Genomic DNA, 25,825 nt, shown 5'->3' on the forward strand with positions numbered 1-25,825 from the left:
TGCAATTGTTGACGTATGAAACCAGCACACACACACAGATCATTCAAAGTATCGGGTGGTTGCCAAATCTGTGTGAGTAAAACCTCAGCGTGACGACCGCCGCAATGTATTTGAGGCGAAGGTAAGCAGCTGAGGCAGCAGCAGCACATATCGGCCGTTAACCTTCCTGCCAAGGTAGCGCGCCGGCGGGAGGAAGTCGCTATTAGCTCACGTCGGGAGGAGGCGGGGCCGCCGAGCAAACCGATGACTTCAGTCTTCATCGACATGTGCAACACTCAGCCGACAGGTGTCTGGAGAGGAACATGTCTTAACTTTATGGAGAAGCAAAGTCGGCTCACTGAATGTGTGAGAAAAAGTGATTTTAGCGACGGGTGGTTGACAGGTAAACAAGTTCTAGGTGAGGAGAACCTTTAGCACTTTGGCTTTTCTTCCTGGACTCGAAATTTGACACCTTTCATATGTGTCAACTTCTGCTCAAGGTGTTGCTCACTGACAGCTAAATTGACTGAAGTGAGGGAACTGGCAAACACACACATACACAAAAACACACACCCATGCACACAAAAACACACACATATACACACACTGGCAACCTCTAACCAGCTCAGGTAGAATGGTTGATGGTCAAGTAAGATCAAAGGTCATCCATGAAGTTCATGATACAGTGATCCCTCGCTACTTCGCGTTTCGTTTATCGCGGCTTCACTACATCGTGGATTTTTTTTCCAGATTAAAAAAACATTTAAAAGTCAAAATCAAACTTCTAAATTGAGGAAACATGTGTCTAACCTTTAGGACAATGTAGTATTGCTCCAAATGTTCGTTTACATTCCTTTAGAAGTCCGTTTTCGCGAGTTAGCACGATCGTGAGTTAGCATTTTTCCAGCCCTGTACTTCTTGTTGGTGACTGTAGTTCGTTGATTTCACTTATCGTGGGTGGTTTTCGGAACCAATTATCCGCAATAAACGAGGGATTACTGTATACAAGTGTGCTCTTAGAAAACCTGTTGTTGTTTTTCAGGGTCTATTTTCAGCACATAAATCAATAACGCGTCGCTCTGTGGGAAAACGTCCATTTCCTGCAGCTTCCAAGAGAATCCGAGCGGGATCGCGATACGCGTCCAAACAGGTGTTGGATCCGAGCTCCCGGGCGGATTACATGGGAACATTCAGGATTGAGCCGCTGCTCAGACGTCAGACCGCCGGCAGGCCGACCGGGTAGGACGAGGTGGTAGAGCAGAGCAGGTGCTTGACATGTGCAGATGTCAGTTCCATCTGGGGAATGAAAATCTCCCCACACCGCCTTCCAACATCTCCAACATTACTGCGGGACGCTCACTTCAGGGATATTTGTCACCGCCTTGACATAATGGCTCTGGGATCCTGTCTAGCGTACATCCATATGTCGTAAGAAGCGGGAAAAAGCGTACGAGAGCCGTGTTGGAGCTCCTAATTAGCTGGAAGTGGATCTCTTTGAACTATCGGTGTCGCGCAAAAGCAAAACGTGAAACATTTTCGGCCTCATTATAAGTTATCTAAAAGGCGAACGCTCGTGATAATGAGGGCCATCCAGCGGGATGCGATGCGGTGGGAAGAGTGCGCCTAATTGTGTCAAATGGCTCACTGTGAATTATGAGGGGGGGGGGGGAGGGGCTTAAGACAGACACACAAAATAGGCGCAGTGTTCTGCCGCGGTGTCAGGAGGTAAATGAGCGTCTTCGGCAAAGAGGACAAGGAAGTCGGCGTCTCACCAATTTAGAGTTTTCCAACATCACAATAAAACCCTCGTCAACGTCCGCGTGTCAAACGTAACATGACCTAACTGGCTTGGCTGGGTTCATCTTGTTTGCATTCTCGCTATACGTAGTGACGTATAACGTGTAGCATACCGTATCATTTTATGCTAACACAAACCTACTTTCCGCTTTACGTTAAATTGTCGTCATTATTTCAACAGATTTTATTTTCAAATCCGATGTTGCCGTGAGAAATTTAGCTCAGCTGCATTTGGTGTCTGGATTCTCGCTATAGTGACATATAACGTGTAGCATACCGTATCATTTTATGCTAACACAAACCTACTTTCCGCTTTACGTTAAATTGTCGTCATTATTTCAACAGATTTTATTTTCAAATCCGATGTTGCCGTGAGAAATTTAGCTCAGCTGCATTTGGTGTCTGGATTCTCGCTATAGTGACATATAACGTGTAGCATACCGTATCATTTTATGCTAACACAAACCTACTTTCCGCTTTACGTTAAATTGTCGTCATTATTTCAACAGATTTTAGTTTCAAATCCGATGTTGCCGTGAGAAATTTAGCTCAGCTGCATTTGGTGTTTGGATTCTCGCTATACTGACATATAACATGTAGCATACCGTATCATCTTATGCTAACACAAACGTATGTTTTTATTCCCTACTATCCACTTTACGGTAAATTGTCGCCATTATTTCAACAGATTTTTTTTTCAAATCCGAGGCTGGATTCTTGCTATACTGACATAACGCGTAGCACGTAGCATACCGTATCATGTTATGCTAACACAAAACCATGTTTTTATTCCATACTATCCACTTTACGGTAAATTGTCGCCATTATTTCAACAAATTTGTTTTTCAAATCTGATGTCGCTGTGAGAAATTTGGCTGAGCTACATTTGGTGGCTTGATTCTCGTTCACTTTGTTTTCAATTCATCCTCCGTTTCTGCTTTAATCACCAGCGTTTCGCCACTTGTCTGCCGGAACGCTCGACTTCTTTAAATAAATCATCACAATGCGGTTACTTCACCTTCGTGTGGCGCCACAGTGAGTGATCTCTGTCCCGCCTCCGTGAAGTTTGACATGTGCTCAGCCTTGTGTAAATATTCATTATGTTCACCCTTTTTTTTTTTGGAGCCGCTGGAATTAATTTATTTTGGACCAGCTATCAGCCCAATGTAACCTGTGTTAAATCTCACCGAGCCATCTGGGCCAAGCCAAACACATTTGGTCATGGCTCTGAAAAACATTACCTCTTGCAGATATACAATACTGCACGCCAGCAGGGAATATGGGTCAACATTATGGCGCTGAAAAGAAAGTGGCGGGTTAGCGATGCTCAGGCCGCCGTCGAAAAAGTGAGCCCTCACTGCGAGCCGTTCGAGTAGGCGGGTGACATCGTGAACACGAGTGTCTCTTCTTGGTGTTTGTTGGTTGCTCTTAGCGACGTCCCAATGTGCAACAACTAGCTTTTGTCTCATTTGATGGACAGTGGCGGAATGACTCGGCCCTGGTGAGTGACGAGATCTGGACCGCCCGTTGGTGGTGAGGTCAAGACTCGTTCATGACGCGTCGAAGGCAGTGGTGGGAAATAAAAAAAATACAAATAATTTGTTACCGTACTAATTGTAAGTAGATTCGTCAGGGATCTGAGCACAGATTAATATAATATAAAATATAATATAAAATAATATAGCACGATATAATAAAATATAATATATTAAATAATATGATATAATGAAATGTAATAAAATAAATAAAATAAATAAAATAAATAAAATAAATAAAATAAATAAAATAAATAAAATAAATAAAATAAATAAAATAAATAAAATAAATAAAATAAATAACATAAATAAAATATTATATCAGCTTTATTTAACGTTAACAGTCCACCACACAATCTGGGGTGAATTAAACGGCTTTAGTGATCTACAGTAATAATTTACTATTCTGTATTCAGTGGGGTCAAAGGTCATGTCCGTTAACACGCTGGAGGTGAAGTCAATTTGAAAACCATAAGGATGTGACGTCACAATTTGGCAGTGATGACCAAAGCTTGCGAATACGCCCAGCGAGCGCACTCATGTTGCAAAGCTGACAGCAATAAAATTCTTGTTGGGAGACGGAACCGGGAAGCGCCGATTGAGAACGTATTCTTTGGTCCCCTGTCCATTCTCCACCTGCACCTCAATGTATGACATCACCAGAGTCAACTACAGCTACTGGTACCTTTAATGGACCTGCAAAGGTTTCTGCTGGGTGACCAGTCAAAAGAAGAGGTGAGAGTTTCACGTTGAGCAGAACTTTCCCCAAAGAGCCGCTTCTCTAATCAGGGAACAGCAAAGACCCGACCCACCGTTACCCCTCCCTCCTTTCGGATCTGTGCTCGCCTGCCCTTGTCATCTGCGCGCAGCCGGTCCAGAGCGGACACACCCCAGACCTCGCAGCCAGAACTGCCTTTTCTCAGCGGCTTGTCACTGATTCACATGAGCTCAGCGAGCGTTTCGGGCCCAGGTGACTTTTGCCGAGTTGCTGTTCCAGCAGGAAGGATGGGAAGAATGTAGGCGTGGTTTCCTGGGGTCCGTAGAAATGTTAATACCGAACGGGCTGAAATTCAAAAGTTGAAGGATGACCATGCACTCGAGTACAGCGCTCGTCAGCCAACAGACCTTGGACCAGGACAATATACAACAAACATATTTGATTGTTCATCAGATCCTGAAAGAAGTTATTTTGCAGGAGAAAAAAATAGCCGACAAGCTAGCAAAAGTGTTTCATTCAGCCAGGTAGATTCTTGAAAGTAAACTCGTACAAGTCCATTTGGAATTCTTCTGAGGTCTTAGCTGATGGAATCTTGGCAGGTTTGCATGTTTTAGCTGAGTGGTCACTTCCTGCAACAGAGCAAGCCTTATCGCTTCCTCACCGCGATTAGGCCGCTTCCTGGTGGCGGCATCTCAGGTTGAAGTTCATTGCCTGTGCTTGTCACCGATGTCAAAACAGACGAGGGCCGTGTCACGACGGTCACGCTTGTTGCAGTCAAAGTCCTCTTGAGAAGTTGCAGCCTTTGCACTGACGAGCGTTTCTGCTCATCTTTTTCACTCTTCCCGGTGTGTCCTGCAGAGTCCAAATGCCGTTTATCCCCGGGCTGACCGTTCAGGCCTTGCTGCCAAACCAACATTTTGCTGAGTTCATCAACACTGCCCGCTGCAAAACATGACGTGCAAAACTGCACTTTTTACAGGTGAATGTTTTTTGACGCCCAATAGGCAAATTTAAATGAAGATTTGACCGTATGAGCAAATCCTCCCCATCAACGGATGTGTAAAGATAAGCTCAAAGATGGATTAACTTTTTGGATTTAGCACAGCTTATAACAAGGGTTGTGTGAGGCGAGTAGGGAATCGCCTCACTCCTACCTTTGACAGTTTGAATGATGAGGGCAAGCGAGTTTCACATCAGACCAGTCTTTTATTTTTAATACCGTATTTTCCACACTATAAGGCGCACCGGATTATAAGGCGCACCTTCAATGAATGGCCCATTTTAAAACTTTGTCCATATATAAGGCGCACCAGATTATAAGGCGCACCCATTTTAAAACTTTGTCCATATATAAGATATACACTTACTATACTTTGGACACGCCTGCTGTAATGGCTCAATATTGGTCCATGTATAAGGCGCACCTGATTATAAGGCGCACTGTCGGCTTTTGAGAAAATTTGAGGTTTTTAGGTGCGCCTTATAGTGCGGAAAACACGGTATCCTAGTATATGCTACATCCACAAGAACATTATGCAAGCCTTGCTATGTGCACTGGGCTAAGTCATGCCTTCCCAAAGCCACAATGTTGAAGAATGTTGTTCCTGCGCGTGTGTGTGCGTGTGTGTGCCTGTGTGCGTTTGCAGAGTACCAAGCAATAAAGTGCCACTTTATTCGCCACTGAGTCTGGAATAAGCAGCACCATCATTACTTTGTAAGCAAAGGCAAATTAGAGATCTGGCGACCGCCTGGACTTCCTGCTCGGCTATTTGAGCACTGAAAGTTTGTGAGAGTTTGTTTAGTCGCTTCCACAGGGAGCGGCTGACATCTTGTTTGACATACGATGCCAAGTGTGTCAAACTGTGTTTTGCTTCTCTTGTGGGTGTGAAGGCATTCAAGAAACTCAACCACTCACGCTCACTGACAAATGGGCTAGTGCGCAGGTAGACACACACAGACACACACACGGCCAAAAAAAATCCAAAAGTCACGACAAAATGTCTAAGGAATCTGCGGCTGTGCATCATTTTCCACCAACAGGTGCAGCGGCTGATCAAGTTGCAACATTTTTTTCTTTCCCATTCTGCTTCCTGCCTCTCCGCTTCTGGAATCAACGCCAGCGTGAGCGGCTTTAGTGGCATTTCTGACGTGAGGGGCTGAGTTGACGTGGGGGAAGCAGGGATTGACTAATAGCCAAGCAAGGTACACTAATCTCCCATGGCAACATTTGGTTTACCTTAAGCTGGAGGGACAGCTGTATTAAAAGCAGGAATTATCATAATCAGTGGCAAGCGCCTCCTCCCCGCTTCACCTCTCTGCATATAAAACTTCCACATTAGGCTTAAGAGTACAACGGCTTAGTGGCTGCTCGCCCTACATCTGTCTTCCCACCGCCACCAATCAGGAAGGTGCACTGAAGGGGGGAGGGGAGGTCCGACATGATGGAGAATTAGAATAGTAGAAAGGGAGGAAAATATGACGATGAGGCCGGACGGCGATGACTTGCAATCCGCTTCTTGTTGTCGTGTTTTTCTTCTCTTCCGAGGGATCCGCTCCATTTCGTCAACTTTTTCCTTGCAGGTGGTTCCGATTTTTTAGAATAGTTTGACTTTACTGATGAGATTGATTTTGTTGTCGGAGCGGCTGGTTCTAGTTGGTGTTAGCGCTTGTTCACCTGTACGACCGACAGCGCTCCAACATACATTATGCACAAGAACAAGCGTCGGAACATGACTCGAAAACGTGTTCTCGCCGCGGCTTCCATCCAGTACTTTTTTTTGTCCTCCTCCTCCCTAGCTCCGAGGCCCTCGGCACCATAAATCCGACTGATTACTCCGCAGCCCTTTTGCTTGACTGCACCTTCACAATCAGCTGTGGCCGCCAACAATGAGGCCCTGATGAATCAAACATCCATGGCATTAGTTTCACCTTGCTGCCCCTTTCCCATGCGCCGCCGCTTCTTTGTCAGGCCCCGTTTGATGGGAAGGACTACTGACACCGGCTGCACCTATTGACAGACGGCTCTGGAAAGACACAACCGGAAAGTTGAGGCTCCTCCCACTTTTTTTCTTTTGTCCTATACTCAAAAAGGTAAGTGATGAAATCTGATTCGCAGAAATTTTGATTCCAGTGTTGGTACGTCATAAGAAATGTATTTTTGTGATTATTTTGGTCAGTTTGTTTGTGCTTGATTCTATAAAGTTGCAAGAAAATGTTTGTGTGTGGATGAAATTGAGTGAGGTATCCACATGGCCGACAGTTTACCTTGTGTGTGGTGTTGATCTGCTCAGCCACACAACACCATTAAACCTCCAACGGGAGATCAAACCCAAGATGTGCTGTGAAAGCGTCGGGGGCCACTAACAGCCTGTATGGCGCGCCACAGGCATGAAGGACAAAATGTTGCTGTGCCACTGGAGGCTGCGCGTAATGAGACCCAAACACTGTGTGCGTTTTACACTCTATGCATTTGTTTTTTTTTTCCAAGTCCAAATGCAACTGATGCCCAGTTTCATTCCGCACCGACAGACCTGTTCATACGAGCGTGACAAGACTCCAAAACAAACATCATTTAGTTGGGGTTCTACTCGCTACTAAGCACATTTGATGGAGTTTGGTCAAAAAGTTAAAGAAAAGCATCATAAGATGTGACTGGGAATGATGGAAATAAAAAACAGGATCAAATTGTTACCACTGTAAAACCTCTGCATAGGTATCGTTTAAAGTAACATTTCTGGGTTCCAAATGACAAATTTGTAAAACAATAAATAACTAATAGATGTCATCCATTTAATGACCAATACTAAAATAAATTGATATTATATTATATAATAATAATTATTATTATATTACATTATATTATTTATTTATTTATTATTTGTAATATTAATGTTTCCTTAAATTAGAATAAATATATTTTAATAGTTTTTCTATTCAAGTTTCCATCAAATGGTTGAGCTGTCCCTTAATGGTACATTAAAAAAAAAGAAAAGCATAACAATGTCAAAAACATCAGCATAAGTAAAGAGAGTTACACATTTGATTGGTATTTGTGAGTGAAGGTAACACTGTATTTTTCTACATCTGTTTATTTTTATGTGCCAGTTAGTGGGTCACGTGATGTGTGAAGGTGGCATGACAACAATGACTCATGTTGGTGGGACTTTGCAGCAACATTTAATGATGATATTTAGAGAGGTGATGTTCAAAAAGACACCGTTGAAAGAAAACAAACACAGTAGATGGTTTCGACCAAGGAACAAAAAGAAAAAATATCTGCTGAATGATTGGAAATTTATACTTTGAACACAGGCATGCACACATACACACACAAACACATTTGGAGTGTATCCATGAAAAAAAAAAAGCCTCTTTGTTCGGGATGATGGCTCGCTTTTAGTCCCAACATGTGTCCGAGTGGGACGGTTTAAATCTGCCCACCTGTCCGCGCACTAATCCAGCCTGTCTCATGCTACACAATTAATTAAAAGGCCACGATTAGTAACTGACATTCTCACTCATATTTCCTTCACTGCCATGTTTTGAAAAAAAAAAAAAAAAAACTTAAAAATGTATAGAAAAAATGTCAAGCAAATTTTGGCTGTTGAGACAGACACCGACCGCCTTGTCAGCATTTTCAGCGGAATTATTGAGATTAAGAATTATTGAGATTATATCTGTTGTATGTTTGTGGCAGAATGGAAATAATGAGCAGCAAATCTGGATTAGGTCATTCGCATCACAAGAGGGAATTTATTCAAATGATTATTGTGAGCTGCACAACAGGGTGATGTCACGCCACCTTGACACATGTACGGACACACACACACACACACGCACACACACATGGGAAGCCCATCTGATTCTGTGTCTGTTCAGATTTACATGTAAACACACTTGCAAAATCCATGCTGCCAAAAAGTGTGTGTGCGTGTGTGTGTGTGTGTGTGTGTACGGCGGTTACAAAAGCAGGTTATGGCGGTGCGCAAATGACACGGTGCAACAGATGATGGGCATTATCCCATCAACCTGCTGTTTCTGCACACACTCTGTGCTCCCTTTGAAAGGACAGCCGGTGTGTGCGCATGTGTGTGTTGAGTGGTTAAAAGTAGGAGGGGCCGGGGGGCTTTCACACACTGGCACACACACACACTGCACCTGCCACCGACAGCCTCTCACAACAAGGCAAACTTGGGCCGTCCGGATGTTACTATGAGGGCCCATCAGCGACATAATTCATGGTTACCTCTCACATATGATGCTGGAATGTGCTCATAAAAACAATTGCTTTCATTCAGACCACTCCAACATACTCAATAGTGAATTGTTACTCACACATAGTATCGAAATGCTCTCACACATACTGCCCTTATAATAAACTGAAAGACAAATTTCATTTGTGCTTGAAAAGTGAGAGTTTCAGTTGTGCGAGTGCGTGAATGTGTATGGGAATTTCATCAGAGAGATTTTCTCATGCTTATGAGAGAATTTCACTAAGAGTTAAAAAGCAAAAAAATGTGGGCGTGAGGACGTTTTATCAACACAGCCAGTAATTTTGTGTAAGAGTAATTCAGTAGAATGCGTGAATCAACTTTTAAGAAAAACTCAAACGTGTATGAAAATTTTCAACAGTGTCAATGAGCCATTTCAAAAAGGTTTAGCATGGTACGATTAAGCAACCGATTGCGGGACAGACTGAATAAAATGATTTCATAACAACGACAAAAAACGAACAAGGTGCTGCTCCAAAGAACCAGCAAGACCAAAACTCAAAGTGACAACAAAACACACATCGAGACCGCAAACAGAGCCAAAGGAACCAGGGAAGTAAATACAAGCCAAATGATGAGACGACCAGGAACACCTGAAGACACAAAGTGTTGGAGGGAGCTGATTGGCTAACACGAGAGACTTGCTTGACGAGCACAGGTGGAATCAACGAGAAAGACAAACCACAAAAAACAAACCTAAATATCTTCTAGACCAGGGATTGCTCATTACGTCGATCGCATGACTTTTAAAAATATATATATCATTTTTTTCAATAGGCTAGAATCCATCCCATCGCTTGATTGACATACAGGTAAGCCTGTCGGGAGGCAATTACGGTAAACCGCACATGCGCAATAGACAGTGACCCCGCCCACCGCAGTTTACGTCAACCCGACGCCAAACAAACAAATCATCGCACTACACATCGACGCACGGATGGTAAGTACTCGCTTTTTCTTTTAAGCTAAAGAAAGTTTATGACCATCAAAACTGTTGCTGGACCAAATAAGAAGCCAAAAACTTCTCACTTTCATACTCAATCGGAGTTGGACTTTTTTCACAATGTCATTTGTAGTCGGTAGATCTTTGTGACAGGTAATTTTAAAAGTAGCTCACGAGCTGTAAAAGTGTGAGCACCCCTGTTCTAGACAAAGGACAAATCATCAAATGTCTACTTTGTGAGAGATCATTTCGGTCGTGAGTGTCCGAGTGTTTCAGTTGTTTGTGTGTGAGAGGGAAAATAAATCAATATAAAAAAATATATATTATATATAATATTATACATATTCTAATAATAATGGCAAAAATAAATACATTTATGTGAAAGAATTGTGGTATGTATGAGAATATTTCATTTATATATAACAGAAAAGCACTTTGCTAATCCTGTATGTGTGAGAGCAAGAACAATTTCAGACTACATAGATTAGCAGATATTTGGCAACATCAATGATCAGTTAAAACATGATCGAATAAACCGCTCAATCACGTCATTGATTGCATTCGCAAAGGAGGAAACTCAGAAAATTTTTGAATAATTTGTTTTATTAGGCAGAATATGTGGGCTGGGCCAGTCCCAATGCCAAATGTACGCTGGTTATTGTTACTTTTATGGTTACTTGCTAATCAGCAATCGGCTCCAAACTCTAGATCGTGTAAATCCTGGTGGTGTGTGGGTGAGCGTGTCACTCGAGTACACTCGAGCGACCGTTTCCTAAAGTTGAGCTTGCCAACGCGGGAAGACAGCGACAGCATCGCCAATCAATTCAACAAGGAAGAGCAATTTCCATGTTGTCGTTGTTGGCCCGAGCTTGGCTTTGTGTTTCGCTCCTGTTACGGTGACTTCCATCCCGGCGGTTGATAATTGTTCCCAAAATTGTTTATTTCACTATTCTTACAGGTTTTGCACTCACAATTTGCACCGAAGCGAACGTCAAGGGCTTAATAAGATGTTTGACAAAAGGGCAGAAAATCGGCAAACAGCAGACACACATACGTGCCTAATGGGTGTGAAACGCACCTCGCCAGAAGGTTAACTTCTCTGCCTGTAAATTGAGCCCCCCCCTTCTCCACCACCTTTGCCGCCAACAATAGGCTCAGCAGTGCCCTGGTGATTGCCTCTTTTCACATGGAAATGGCGACCGGGCCGCCTCTCGTCAGCCAGGTTCCCCTGAGCGGTGTACAAATGACAGTTTACAAGGCGATCTGGGATGGATTGGAGACAGGCGCAAAAGGTTGGGGGGGGGCGGGGGGGGCGAAAGGCAGCGAGCGGCATATTTTTCTCTTTTTAGAACAAAGTGACATGTAAATTAGCTTTAAGAGCGCCACTCAGGACGCTGATGGCACCCTAATTGTCCCAATCAATTGTGGCCAACAATCTCTCGAGCCGGCGCAGGCTGCGACAACAAGGCCGCCATCAAAAGAGGCGTCGTACCTCGGCCACGTGCGCGATTGCGCTCGTCTCGTCTACTCGCCCGCTCGCTCGGCAGGAAGCGCTCGAGCCACTTCTATCAACATCCCTCCAAATCCTTTGAGTGTCGGGATAACAAACCAACGTCCGGCCGACCGTGACTCTCCCCTCCCCTTGACCTCTAACCAACGGATTAGCCCGGCTTGAAAAATATATTGAAAATAATTCAAATACAGAATGTGAAAATATGCAAGACTGCGGGAGGCATGTTGGAGAGGTCACGAGTCCAAAGTTTCAGAGTTCACGAAAAGCTTGTTTGCTTGCTAGCAGCTCATCACACTGTTGTGGGCAGAGCCATTGGTTAGCGCCGCCCTGATTTTTACACCTGATTGTTATTGCTCTTTTTTTTGAAGAGGAATTGAAGTCAAAAATTTTCTTGGCAATAATATGTATTCTATGCGACTCCACTATAATCTAATCCCCAATTTGTGATTAATAATTCACTTGTGGGATATGAATGAAGCAGCAAAATGCAGCCGTTTGTCACCATCATCGCAGTGCCGGCCGACCGGGCTCACGTAATGACCAATCACGGCTCAACTGTTTTCTGGCTTGGGTCATGTGACCTTGGCTGATTTTTAGATTGTGCTGTTTAAATCCACATTTTACATGCAGTTGTATATTGGAAATAATTTTTTGGACCTGACTTGAGGCATTTTTTTCCCATCTGGTTTAAGATGCCGAATTCAGATTTTCTTTTCTTAGGGTCAATACATTTTTAAATTTTAGACTAGCCTTGATCCCCAAAACTATTTTCTGCGCAATCCAAACCATTTTGGCACTTGTATTGCAAATGGATTGATTGCAATTTTTCTTCCTTTGGCTTTATTATTTTCACATTTAGATTATCTGTTTGTTTTTTTTGCCCATTATTGCAGTATTTTAATTTTTAATGCTTGATCTCATCACGGCTTAATGCACATTTTTCCATTTGCGTCGCACACATTCCTTTGCAATTGACGAGATCCAAATGAGGTTTGTTCTGCCTCGGTCCAGGTCTGGGATCCACTGAGTGCTATTCTAGTTTTGCACCCAACTTATTCCCTGAGGGATATTAAGAGGAATTCTGCGGAAAATATCAAATGTGACTCCCAAGCACGATCCTGATTATTTTCTTATCCCGGCTAAATGTTTTTGCGGCCGTCGAGCGCAAATGTGGGACGAGGTTCCCGCAAATGTACACTTGTTCTTTTTTTTTTTTTTGTCTTTGTGTCCTGAGAGGATGTGCACTCGTATTAAGAGCACGGCAATATGCAAATGAATGTTGAGATGAGAGATACAACAATTATTCAAATGTTTGATTAATTATTCAGCTGAGACACTGTCAATTATTCATTGGGGCAAGCGATAAAGTTGTGCTTTTTTTTTTTTTTCCTTTTTCTCTGCAAGTAAAAAGTTTCCTGGCGGGATCTATCAGACCCCCGGATCAGAAGCCTTTTTTTTTTTTTGTCATGTCAAATTGATTCTTTGCGACATTGGCTGCTGATGTGGTGGCGAGCAGGAAGGTGTCCCTAATAAAATGAAGTCCAGTTGTCAGTGAAAGTCTGCAGAGTGCAAAGTTGTTTTAAATTCTTTATTGACTCAATCCGGCATCGGTGGCTTCATTTCACATGCGGATGTTTGTATCCATGTGTATTTGTGTGTGTATGCGTGTGTCAGTGAATAGCTGAGAAGATAGCAAATCAATAGCTCTCCAGTGCAAACATTTGTTTGTGCCCGGGCTAGCTTGTTCTCCTTCTTGTCCTCGCGAAAGGGATCAGAAAAAAAAAAAAAGCTAACTCTTCATTTTAGATGTCGGAGGAGCCCTTACACATCACACGGCCCGGCAGTCGCCTCCTGCTCTTTAATTGTCCGTCAATCTCGACGTGGCGTGGCGTTGGCGGCTATCAGAGACCAAGTCAGATGGGAGCTGCCCGGTTTGATGTTGGCAAAGCTGCAAGAGACGCAAACAAGCACAGTGGGGAGATGAGATGCGGGACGTCTGAGCTTTGCTTCAGACTCCGCCTACTCTACTCGTAAAAAAAAAAAAAAAAATTGAAACCGGCGAGGTCAATCGGCATGTCGCAGGTCAAATTCTCGCCGTTTTCCTTCTTTATTGCTTTACTGTAAGCCACAGAAAAATGGCACAAAGAGGAATGCCCCATGATCTGTTTTGACACGTGTCTCATGATATCCTCATGTCAACTTTTGAGCAACACCCTTCATGATAATGAGATGAACTGAAGATAAAATCTCCAATGTGGACTTTTTTCTTTTTTTTTCCCCCCGAAATGTCGATGCGGCCGCTACATTTGTAATTTGGTAGCGGAGTAGTAGTCGAGCCCTGTGTCGGCGCCGTAGCCGCCGCGGCGTCTTTCTTTGGCATGTGTGCGTGCGTGTGTGCAGCGTACAGCAAACAAACCTTGCATGAATTTATTCATCAGCCGACATCACGCGCTCATATTTGTACATTTTGCTCAGTTGAGTGCAGCTTTGACATCAAGAGAAGAAAATAAATAAATCTGCATTTGTACCTAAGCAGGAATCTCTTTTGAGCACTTGTTTCCTGACCTTTGACCTTTTCAAAATGTATACATTTATTGCTTCTTCGCTGTCCTCTTGTTCCGCAAGTTCAATTTGAGCAGCACCTTCTCAGAGTTTGGACCGGAAAGTATTCAGCTTTGTACAGCACACACACAAATACACCCGCGTACACACACACACACACACACACACGTAGACACACACAGAACAGAAATGAGGATTATATTTTGATTTTCTGCCTCCTGGCGTATTGAAACTCCCAGTGACTATTGATTCAAATTGACAAAATAAGCCATCAGATTTCTTTGCTGCAACGTCGTATGAAACAAGCAGACAAAGAATTCACCTCGTAATCACACTTTGATCATCAAATTTACATGCAGAATAAATATTAAAACAGTGACGCCCCCCTCAATTAACAACCTGTAGGCCCTAAACACACCGCCTCCCCCTAAAGGTCACACATACATACACACAAACGCACACACTCACTTAATCCGTTTACACGCTGAATATGCGGCCCCACGCACAAGAGCCTGCGTGCGTGGAGAAAAGCGAGAGCTACCACTTCAGGCCCGCCTGGATGAATGCATCTGTGGCCGTGTGCGCGCGCGCGCGCGCCCGTGTGAAAGTGCGCCAACCACGCCGCTTCGTTTACATGCAAATACCCCTACAGCAAATTACGCGTGGCAATAATTCACCCAGGAGCTGATTCACTTTCCACCCGGGGAAAATGACAGGCAAAGCGGCCTTACGTCACTTCCGTCACACCACAAAAGTTGGCTGGAAATAAATTCAATTTACCCGTTAATAATAATAATAATAAAAATAATTGTAATAATTTCAAGACTCAACCTTAATTATACTTTTTTTCTGCTAATTAAACAGCATCTGAGTTTTCTGTTGATGGGGGGAAAAAAAGGAGGAGGGGGATTGATTGATGATTTAATTAGCCATCCAGTAGCGACCTGCAAAAGGAAGGGACACAAAATAACCCTTCATTTGCTTAGCCAATCAACTCGCTGCGAGGGCGGGGCTTGCTCCCTCACTCCATCCCTGTGTGGTGTGTGTGTGTGTGCGCGCGCGAGCGAGAGAGAGAGAGAGAGAGGGAGAGAGAGAGAGAGAGCGGCGCGCGTTGAGATGGTTGACTTCTTTAATAAATGTGGGGTTCATCCTCTTAAGTGGCCTCCAGAAGCGAGAATCACTCTAATAAAGCTCGAAAATGTCGATGATATTCGCATAATATTCCTGCAGGGACTCGTGCAGCTCCGCGGACACTTTACGTCTCTTTATGTCACTTTATGTTTTTTCCTCCCCTCTCTCTTTTTTTTTTTTTTATTTCTTCGATCTTTTAGTGCCACAGAGCTATTCTAAAATAGCCTGTATGTGTCACTGTTGGAATATAGTTCGTCATTTAAATGTAAAAACCATGGGTTTTTTTTGGCTTGATTTTTATTATTTATTATCTAGCGCTAAAAAATGTGCAAATGAGTAAAATGCAAATTTACCCCCCCTCCCATGCATGTTACATTTACACGTAAGTTATGTAGCTATACCTGCATGCAAAAAAAAAAAAAGATAAATAAAATTACAAACACATGGCATCTTATGCATCAGATTTAAAACGAAGAGCCCAAATATGAACGTTGTTATTTGTTTAACACCCACACCATTTTATTTTTGTGAAACTGTTCGACTTTTCTTGAATCATTTTCACAGAAACATAGTTAGACACTCACAAAAAGATGATGGTACTAAATTCAACAATTTAGCGCACAAAATTGCTGCTATAGTATTTTACAAAAAAAATACATATTCCGTTGAAAAATTGCACATTTGGGCGACCGGCCAACGCTTTGCGGTCAATGAAGCGGATCGAGAACGCGCACATCTCTGCCCAAAACACCAAGTGTAAATAAAAATTTGCAAATAAGAATCCTTACGTGGTTGCGGCTGGCGTGGACGTGCCTCAAGTTTTTCCCCGCGCACTCACGCGCGCACACATCACACATGCACACAAACTCCGCGTGGACATAGTTGGTTTCACAGTGCCAAAGAGAAGGATGCAGAAAGCGAGAGGAGCAGGAGGGGGCAACAAGAGCGTGTCGGGGGTGGGGGTAGGGGGTGGGATAGAGGAAATAAAAAAAATAATAATAATAAGTTGAAGCCAGAAGATGCTCACGTTTGGCTCCCCTCAATTATCCCCTCCCGTGAAGATAGGTGGCGTGCGTTTCAGGGGGCTTCTCCTCCGTGTGCACTGCAAAGAAAAGGAGGTGGAAAGAAAAAAATGTCATTAGAAGAGGCGGAACACGTCAGTCCCGACCCAGGTTTGTTTCCTGGAGTGGGTGTAAGACATCAGTTGTAAACCTGCCCGAGCAGGACGCGCGCTCCCTCCCTCCTCCCAACCACAAGCAGGCTTTATTTCTAAGGCTTTATTATCACCGCTGGACCGGAATCCGCTCACCGCCGCGCTCCGGTGTCATCGGACCAACACACCACTGTTTGTTCCCCTCACAGCAAGCAGGTACGTTCGGCGCACTTTTTCCCTTTTTATTCGCACTCAAAACTGACGCGCTCCACTTCGCGCCTCACTTGGAACTTACCTGCGCAGGTGGATGAGGTAGTTTGAAAGAGGGAGAAAAAAAGAAAAAGAGAAATCCATGCATGCGCAGAGGCGGTTAGTGGAGGCTCCTCGTAGCCGGCACTGGGCGCTCTTTACCCGGCGTTTTGCCCAGCGCAGCTCCGCCTGTGCTCGGAGAGGAGCAAACGACGCTGGTCCGCCCGCTCGGTCCACTTTGTGCCCACTCGCGCCACGCTGCAAAACAATTGACACGTCGTTTTCAACTTATTTGCACATATTTGATCAGTTAGTCCCACGACAATCTTTTAGCTTTTCTTTGTGCGCAATTTACGCACTCAGCGCAACCTGGTTTTCTTGCATTTTCACTTGCGTGTTTTCTAATTGATTTGCCATTTGCGAAAGCTGCGCGCGGCGTAAACAATGCAGTCGCAGCAATTTGTTCAAAGTTCCGTTATACTTTTTCCTCGTGTGTGTGTGCACCCCCGTGGAACTCAGTTTAAAAACGGCCTAAAATGTGATGAAGGTGCCTTTCCCCCCTCATCGTCGAGTTTGAAGCCACTACACAAGCTGTTACTTGAACAAGTAAAACTAACTAAATAAATAAAACTAAAAAAAGAGGAACTTTTAAAATGAAATTATTTGAAGCTTAAACACAACCTCGGATAGAAAATGAAGATGTGTGGGTTTTTGTTGATTTTTTTTATCATCCCTTGTTGTCATCATAATCTCAGAATTATCACAAGTATTTATGATTTTTTATTTTTCTCATTGTCTACACCAAAGTTAGTTTGTGCGTCTGTCTCGCAAGGCTAACACTGTCGCGGCTCTTGTTTTGTGTGCGTGTGCGTGCATGTTGGTGTGTGTGTGTGTGTGTCCCGTCAGAGTGAGACGACAAACTGAATCCACGCGTTGGGGTCCATGCGAGCTGCCGTCTGAGTGAGCCCACACGCGCACTTCTAAATGAGGCAGGAGATGATGGCGGATGGGCCCCGGTGCAAGCGGCGAAAACAGGCCAACCCCAGACGGAAAAACGGTAAGAGATCATCCGCTCCGATCTTTCCGCCTCGCTCTGCTGTTTGAGTCGTCGCCTGCTGAGCGCTCCAGTCGGGACCGTTAGTCCGCTCGGGGACAAACCCCACGCCCGCCCGCCCGCCTGCCTGCCTGCCTGCCTGTGCGGTCTTGTGTGCCCACTCTTTTGGGGCTGTGTTGTTGAGGGAGCAGCGAGCAAACTTTGGCATGTTGGAAAGTTGTCTCGGTGTCGACGGGCCTGCTGATTGGCACGAACCCGTCCGTCGTGGGGTGGAGTGCTTGTGTCTAACGGTCACCCGAGTGTGGCTGATCCCTGGACACGCGCGACTTGTGACTCCGTTTTTGCTTCATTGCGCGTGTGGGTGTTGGATTTTTTCTAACGTCAGGCTACTCTTGTATATACAATTTTTGTGCGTAATTTTCTTTTCGATTTAATTATACTATGAACCTAAAATGATCGGTGACGCGACTCGTCGCGTGCATTGCTGGACGTGACGGTTCGACTTGTCGTCTCAACTCGGACACTAATTGGCGCGCTGGAGGTGCACATTTATTGCTTTTCTTTATCCATTCGAGTGCGCACTTTCCCACAAGAGGCAAATGTGCTGTGACATTTCCTGGCCCCGTTATTCCTGATTATTCCACACATACACACTGTGCGTGTGTGTGTGCGTGCGTGCGTGCTGGCGTATTTGCGCGCGCGCGCGTGTGTGTGTGAAACATGAAGGCTGCCATGCAGCTGCTCAGAGAAGCTTTGCATTTTTCTTGAATCGAGACTTGTTAATTGTATTAGATTTTTATAGCAACGCCGACACGGATTCTTTATTTGGATCAGATTTCATTTATTGATTTGCTGGATCAATGCGAGGAAAACATAATATTCCTCTTGTGAAAAGCAGCAGCTGGCTTTCAAATATTTATTTATTTGAACAAATATATATTTAGAGCTTGTTTAGTAGCACCTTTTTGTTCAAATGAATATTTTTTTTATCACTCCCTTAATGTTAAAAAAGATTCCAAATAATTTTCACACATTAAGGAGGAGCTCAGTTATTTGAATCGCTTGTGAAAATAGTTGCATGCAGTATTTTGAATAATATTATATGACATGTAGTAAGTTCCCTGCTTGATGCCCTCACCGGCCCCTCCCTTTGCGCCCCCCCCCCCCTCCCTCCATAGTCCCCTGGGAATCTAGAGTCTTATTGGGGTTTGTGTCCTCCCCCTGACTGCGCGGAGGACTAACCCGGTCGGTTTCGCCGAGCCCGGCTCCGAGAGCACCGTCGGAATAAGACGAATCAAACCCAAACGTGCCTGGTGTGGAAATGTTGGCGCGGTTTTGGAGAAAGCGGCTTCATGTGTTCTTTTGCAATTTATTTTAGGGCCTGTTTGTGGCCAATGTGATTCTGTTTAGTTTTTTTTCTCCAGCCATCCAGCCAATTAGTATTAATGAGGCCTTTGCTCACTAAGTTGTCCAAGCGATGACATTCTCGTCCAGATGACTGTTGGCCTTCAGGGCTGGAGGTGGCACACGGTAACGCTCTCTGGCCAACGTGTCATGTGATATTTAGACACAGCTCATCACTTCCTCCTGCATGTCTGCGCACAATATTCCAAAGAACACACACATAGGGAAAGTTCGGGCCCGGTCAGGTGTGGCTCTTCGGATCCAGCGGTGAACAAACGTGCGCTTGATTTTCCCACCAGACGTCGGGCAAATCTTGTGATAAGCCGGGAAATATGTTTTTGATTTTTTCACCCTCTAAATCCTGCATTGCCCTCATGTGAATCATTTCTGATTTCCCTGCGTGACCTTTGACCTTTAATTGTCAGGATGTCCCCTTGGAACTGTACTCAGATTACATAACAGCTGCAGCTCAGTAACGCGCTTTACATGTAGTCTGAATTACAGCGTGTGTGCGTGTGCGTGTGCGTGTGTGTGTGTGTCTAAGCATGCATTGAGTGTAACACAATGCCACATTTGTGCCAGTCCAAACAATTTGTCCATTACAATTATTCCGCAGTCTTTTTAAAGTTGTGTGGGAGAGAACCGTGAGCGTTTAGGGGGGGGGGGGGGGGGCATGTGGGAGTGAGGCAAGGTACCCCCCCCACCCCCACCCGCCTCCCCTCTCCCTCAAGGTAGAGGGGGAGGGAAGGAGGAGGTTTCGCAGGCCGCTCGCGGACAATTGATTGTCAGCGGTAATGTGTTTCATTTACATGTTTATACCGTCAATAATGGCGGGGGGTTGTCCGCCGCGCCATTCAGCGCCGCCATTCCCATACGGGTCGCCAATTGTGTGCAGCCTTCCGCTCCTGATGGCTTCTTCTAGCGCATACAAGCAGTTCACGGCCACGTCTGCATCCGAGGGATTATTCTGTTTGAGCGAGTGAAATAATGACGGCGAGATGTTCCGGGGCCCGCTGCGACGGCGCCGTCGGCACAAACGCGCCGTTGTCACAAGCCGGCGACAATCACAAATGGGCCGAGGTCAGAATTGTCCCGTCACCGGCGGCGTGACACCTTTGGATTTCTTCTTCCCTCGGCCGTGGCTTATAAATGTAAATGTAAAAAGAGATTTATGAATACGTCTGCCGGGTGGAAGTCGAGCGCTCGGCAGTCTTCTTCTCCCCCCACGTTAAAAATTGAATCTTTTTTTTTTTTTTTCTTAATTTGATATTTTGTCATTTTCTCATTTTCTGATGTGACATTTTGTCTTCATTGTCATCTCTTCTGTTTGTGTCCTCATTGTCATCTCTTCTGATTTGTGTCCTAGTTCGGCAGCATGTGTACACATGCGTGCATAGTTGCTCGCACCTTTGATAAGACACATAAAAGCAGGACACACACACACACACACACATACACACACACACGGACTAATGATCATCTCCTCCATCCTGGACATCGGATGGAAGCTTTTTTATCCTTCCCCGAAAATAGCCATGAAAAACATTTTCTGACCTTTTTTCTTTTTCTCTGCCATTTTTATTTCTTTTAATTTCCTTTGCATCCTCGACCACCGCGCTGGTGTGAAGACGCGTCTTTTATTTTTCGCTCCCCCCCTTCCCCTTCTCCTCCGCCTGGCGGCCAGAGAACCCACACTCGCAGAGGCACCGGCGGGCCGGACCCCTGACACGGCGGGTCTTTGGAATGCCTTAGGTACCATTTCACTTTGGCTCACATCAATGCTGACCTGAATGCCTTTCATATCTGATCCGCCGCGTCTCTCCTGGTAAACATCCCCCAGGGGGAGAACAAAGAAAGGAGCTCCTCTTCTGCTGCTTCTTCTTCTCCCTCTTAATCACAATTCAGCCCCTCTCGCCGCCAGCAGTAGGGCTGCACATTTGCATTCAGCATCAGAAAGGGGGCCGAGATGAAAAGGGGGTGGGAGGGGGGTTGGCGATGGAGGAAGATGAGGGAGGAAGGGGTGGCTGCTGGAGAGAAATAACTGGGCTGTTTGTGCTTGTTTGTTGCCGGTCCCCTGGTTACAAGCCTTTTATAGCCTCCCTCCTCTAGCGGGGGCCCGGGCCCCTCCTGACACACAGATAGTGTTACGAGATGGCGTGCTCGCACTATTCGTGGACACCCGTCCGCTTCTTGAGAAGAAGCGGCGGGCCGGAGCATCCGCGAGCAGGTGTCGTCTGGTTCTTGCCGGGGGAAAAAAAAAGTTAGGAGCCGCAAACACCGGGCAGGTGTCTCGCAAGCTCCTTGTGTAACTGATATCTTTATCGGCAACCTCCCAGGCGGGGATGGATGCAAATCTTGAGTAAAGATGGGGAGATGTGGGATTTTGTCGGGAAGGGGGGGGGGGGGGTCATGTGATATGGATTTCTTTTTACCCTTTCTTTTCCTCTCACAGAACTTTTTTTCTTCTTTTTGGTTAAGAAGAAGGATTATCGGTACACCTTCCCTCCCCCTCCTCTTCCTCATGGCCAAGCTGCGCAGGATTTAGGCAGATTTACTTCAGCAAACACCTTTGGACACTGGGGGTGGCGGTGGAGGGGGGGGGGGGGGTGAAGGAGAAAGAGTCTGTTTGCAAAAGGGGCCTTTTGTTCTGGGAGGTTCTGGATAATGACTTACCAGGCAGCCATGATATTAACCCCTGCTTTGGAGGGACGGGGTGGCTGGTGTCGGGGGCGGGCGGGGTGGTCTCTTAAAACACATTGGCAGTCAGTGGCCAAAGTGGCAACCAGGACGTTGTGATTTGGTGGCTGGTGCCACTTTGGACTCTTCAGACACGGGTTGTCCCGCCTCCTTGTTCCCTTCCCTTGCAAGAAAACAAATGCAAATACCTGCACGCTATTTTTAATGCCCGAGCGCCGCACGGTGATGCGTCGGCAAATATCACGCCTCATTTGAGCCACGTGACAAGTCTTTACGGGGCCCATCCGGCCGGACTCATCCCGCTGCTTGTTTTCAATCCACTGATGTGATTTTGACGACTCGACTTTTTTAGATTTGAACTTATCCAACCCCGGGGTATGTAAAGGTAGAAGTCGGCGCCGTTCGCCACCTTGCTAGCGGATGCTATTTGAAGCGAGATCACTTTGCTTCATTATTCACCGCTCGGGAGCCAGCTCGCCGCTCGCCTCCCGTTACCTTTCTCTAACGAGGCCTAGCCCGCGCCGCCGCGTGCCCTCGCACGGAATCCCGAGGCGTTATCTGGCTTTAATTGCGGCCGATCGCCGAGCGAGATGAACAAATTTAGGTCGTTTTGCGGCTGCACGCATTTTTTCTAGCTTTCATCTCGCCCGCTGATCAAGCGGCCCGCTAACCGGAGGTTGCAGCCTAAAGAGGAAATGGTCAGAAATTACACGCGGCCTCTCTGTTATTCAAACATACAGTTAACCTCTGGCAAGAGTGAGTCAAGGAGAGATGAAACGTGGAGGGGGGAGGGGGGGAGGAGTGCAGCACCCTTTACTTTAAATGTCAGCACACGGACATGTGCAGCAAAGTCGAGCGTGGCAAAAAAAAAAAAAAAAAGTCAGAGAGGTGAATTTACGTGTTAATCGGTTGTGACTGGATAGGGAGCCCCCGCCCCTGAACGCCGCTCGTCCCGCCGCTGTCAGAGGCAGATGTCAAACAAACACCTCCTCAGGTAGCGGGGGGATAATCACGCCGACAGGCCCGTCGTCCGCCGTCGTCCTGACAGGCGGCTCACACGGCCGAGGAGACACTCGGGCTTGCGTTTCAACGAGGCCGAGGCAGCCATGCACGCTCATCGCAGAAAGTGGAGAAATAGGTTCATATCTTTGGAGGACCAATCAAGGTTGACCTTTGGCACACCTTATGAGCTCTCATCTTCCACAAAGCAATTGGTTGGGACTCACTGATGTTTGTTCTCCAGACATTCCTGACTAAAAGTTGGGACTTCCGTGCAGCTCAGCATCTAATTACTGCTACCGCCAGCCCATATCGAGCCCCCCCCCCCCCACCCATCCTTTCCTCCGCGCAATCTATATGCACCCCCAGCCAAGAGAAGCTGCGTCCTTATCGTCCGGCATTCCTCAGATAAATTGCAGTGTTATTCTTACGACTTGACGAGGTCTTCCATACTTGAATTTGAGGTCATTTTATGATGGTGTTAGGGCACTACGTTCTGATGAGCGCTTTTTATTTTACGTCCTTCGCACCAAATAACAAACCAAAGGTGATAGACACAAATTGTGGACTGTACTTCCTCTTTTCAGCTAGGAGCTGGAGTAGTTTTAAAAATTGGGGAAAACACATTTGTTCTGAGAGGCATTGTAAAGTTTAGATCTTTTAATTCATATTTATTTTTATCATATTTGTATGATATAATATATATATATATATATGTGTGTATATATATATATATACACATGTATATATATATATATATATATATATATATATATATATATATATATATATATATATGCACACACATATATATACATATATATATAATATGACTAAATATATATACGCATATATATATACAGTATATACATACTGTATATATATATATAATGATATACGATCTGATCCTATACGTTCCAAGTTTTTTTTTTTTCTTTTTCTTTAAATGATATGTGGCTATAATTAGCTTGAGAGTGACATCTTAAAACACGGCGCTGACTGTACAACAACTATTCTGGTCCCCTAGAGAAGGAAGGAAAACACACGCAAGTCATACATCTGCTGTGATGTTATGAAAAATTGAAGCTCACAGTTCTGTAATCACGGCAAACTCAACTGCACCTTTCAAACGTTGGAAATCGAATTGAAAGAGTGCACATTTTTCAAATTGAAATTTAAAAATTGAATAAAATAATCACAGTGTATAAATAGAAAAGTCCGATTATATATAAATGACAAACTTTTCGGACAGAAATTCACATAAATTATCGACGATAATTAGTTTGATGATTTTCATCAGTATTGTGACCAGTTTTAGTTTTCTGGAAATAAATGTTCAGTTGTCTTACCGATAAAAGGCAAAATCTGAGAAATTGATCATTTCTCATTGATTACAATTTTTTTCCATGCACTTTTTCTTGGGCCTCTTGGCATTCTTGTAGGCATAATCTCAAAACCTTGACTCAAAGGAGTGAGACACGGATGATGTGCAGGTGGAGGTATTCCTGTTCCTGCTTTCATCATTTGTCTGCAAGCTGGTGAAGCACCAATCACAGTTTGGCTAATGTTATTATGTTTGCTAATTAGTTGCAGTGACTGGCAATGACTTTTCAGTAATTAAAGTCATGAAATATTCATTTGTGCTACCTTTGCAGTAGCCTTCTTTAATTGTCATGCTGCACTGGCAATTAATAATTTGGCACTGCCCACTTTTGGGTGATACTTTTTTTCTGCTGACTCAGGACTTTTTTTTTGTTTTTTCAACTTGGTGCATTTTGTGATCTTTTTTTTCCAATGTTACTCCGCTGACTGCAGCAACAGACTAAAGCAGGTTGGTCGCCAGACAGTCGCAAGAACGACAGACAACCGTTTACACCAGGGCTCTTTTTTTTTTGTCAATTACAAAATGACAGACGCTTACATACTTTATTTAACATGTGTCGGCCAGCTTCTCCAGCCCCACCCCCCACCCACCCCGCTGCAACCCGCAGAGGGAAGCAGATAAGGATTTTTTGATGAAACTTTTAGTGAGTCTGGCTGCTCCAGTTCCACGTCACAGACAACCCCCCCCCCCACTCCGCCCCCACCTTCCTGCTGCCATATATTGTTATTAAGGTTTGCGTGGGAGAGGCGAGGGTGATTATGTTTTTAATTTCAACCCCCTCCCTCCTCCCACCACCTGTTTGCAAATAATTTAACGGCTTCCTTCCTCTCGGTAGTCCGCTTCATCTTCTCACGACTCGCGTTGCCTTCATCTTCTCCTGTCATCATCATCCTCTTCTTCCTTCACCCCACCTCCCCCTCCCACTGTCTCCACCCCGCCCTCAGCTTTTTTTGCGGGCTGACGGCTTGATGGCCGTTTCGACAGGCCGCCATTGAGGTAAAGCAGTGTGACGGCAGAGTTTTGTTAAGCTCAGAACAAAGGCTTGGAGATGGCGGGTCGGGTCCATTGTCCCGAGCGCATATTGGCCTCTTTTGCAGGATTTAATGCTCTGTTTACCTCCAGCCAGTCACCGCTAATATTCAGAGAGGAGCTCCGGCCTGTTAGATGCACTTCAGGGTGACGGAAGGGAAGGCAAAGTTTTATATGGCTGTGTGTGTGTGTGTGTCTGGACTGTCCCCTGCATGCTCTCTGGACAAACTGAAAGCAGTGCTCAGTGGGATTAGAGAATGAGTGTTGTTTCGGGGGGAGGGGGTCATTGGACTGAACACAGCACGAAGGGATTCTGGGAGGTTTTTTTTTTCCCCCCGTGTTTTCGGGCAAGTCCAGTTTACCGATTGTGTCAAAGTGGCTCTTTTAAAGAAAGAAGGAAAGAAAAAA

At 45.0% G+C, this 25,825-nt stretch overlaps 1 protein-coding gene and 1 long non-coding RNA gene across 3 annotated transcripts in view; one reads left to right on the forward strand and one right to left on the reverse strand.

Annotated features, from left to right (window-relative positions):
- Positions 1-13,329: 13,329 nt before the first annotated feature.
- LOC133150053 (uncharacterized) lies at positions 13,330-16,462 on the reverse strand. The gene is made up of 2 exons (XR_009713722.1): positions 16,237-16,462; positions 13,330-13,703 (listed from the first exon to the last, which is right to left on the reverse strand). It is a non-coding gene; the product is annotated as an uncharacterized LOC133150053 (long non-coding RNA).
- The window catches only part of zeb2b (zinc finger E-box binding homeobox 2b), a 49,968-nt gene continuing 40,563 nt past the window's right edge, over positions 16,421-25,825 (forward strand). For both annotated transcript variants that reach the window (XM_061272300.1, XM_061272301.1), the window contains exons 1-2: positions 16,421-16,817; positions 17,757-17,907. In XM_061272300.1, coding sequence (XP_061128284.1) covers positions 17,835-17,907 — 73 coding nt within the window. In that variant the 5' untranslated portion in view covers positions 16,421-16,817; positions 17,757-17,834. The remainder of the gene's footprint in view (positions 16,818-17,756; positions 17,908-25,825) is intronic.

The sequence above is a fragment of the Syngnathus typhle genome, linkage group LG2, assembly GCF_033458585.1.
Source record: "Syngnathus typhle isolate RoL2023-S1 ecotype Sweden linkage group LG2, RoL_Styp_1.0, whole genome shotgun sequence".
Classification (NCBI taxonomy): Eukaryota; Metazoa; Chordata; class Actinopteri; order Syngnathiformes; family Syngnathidae; genus Syngnathus; species Syngnathus typhle.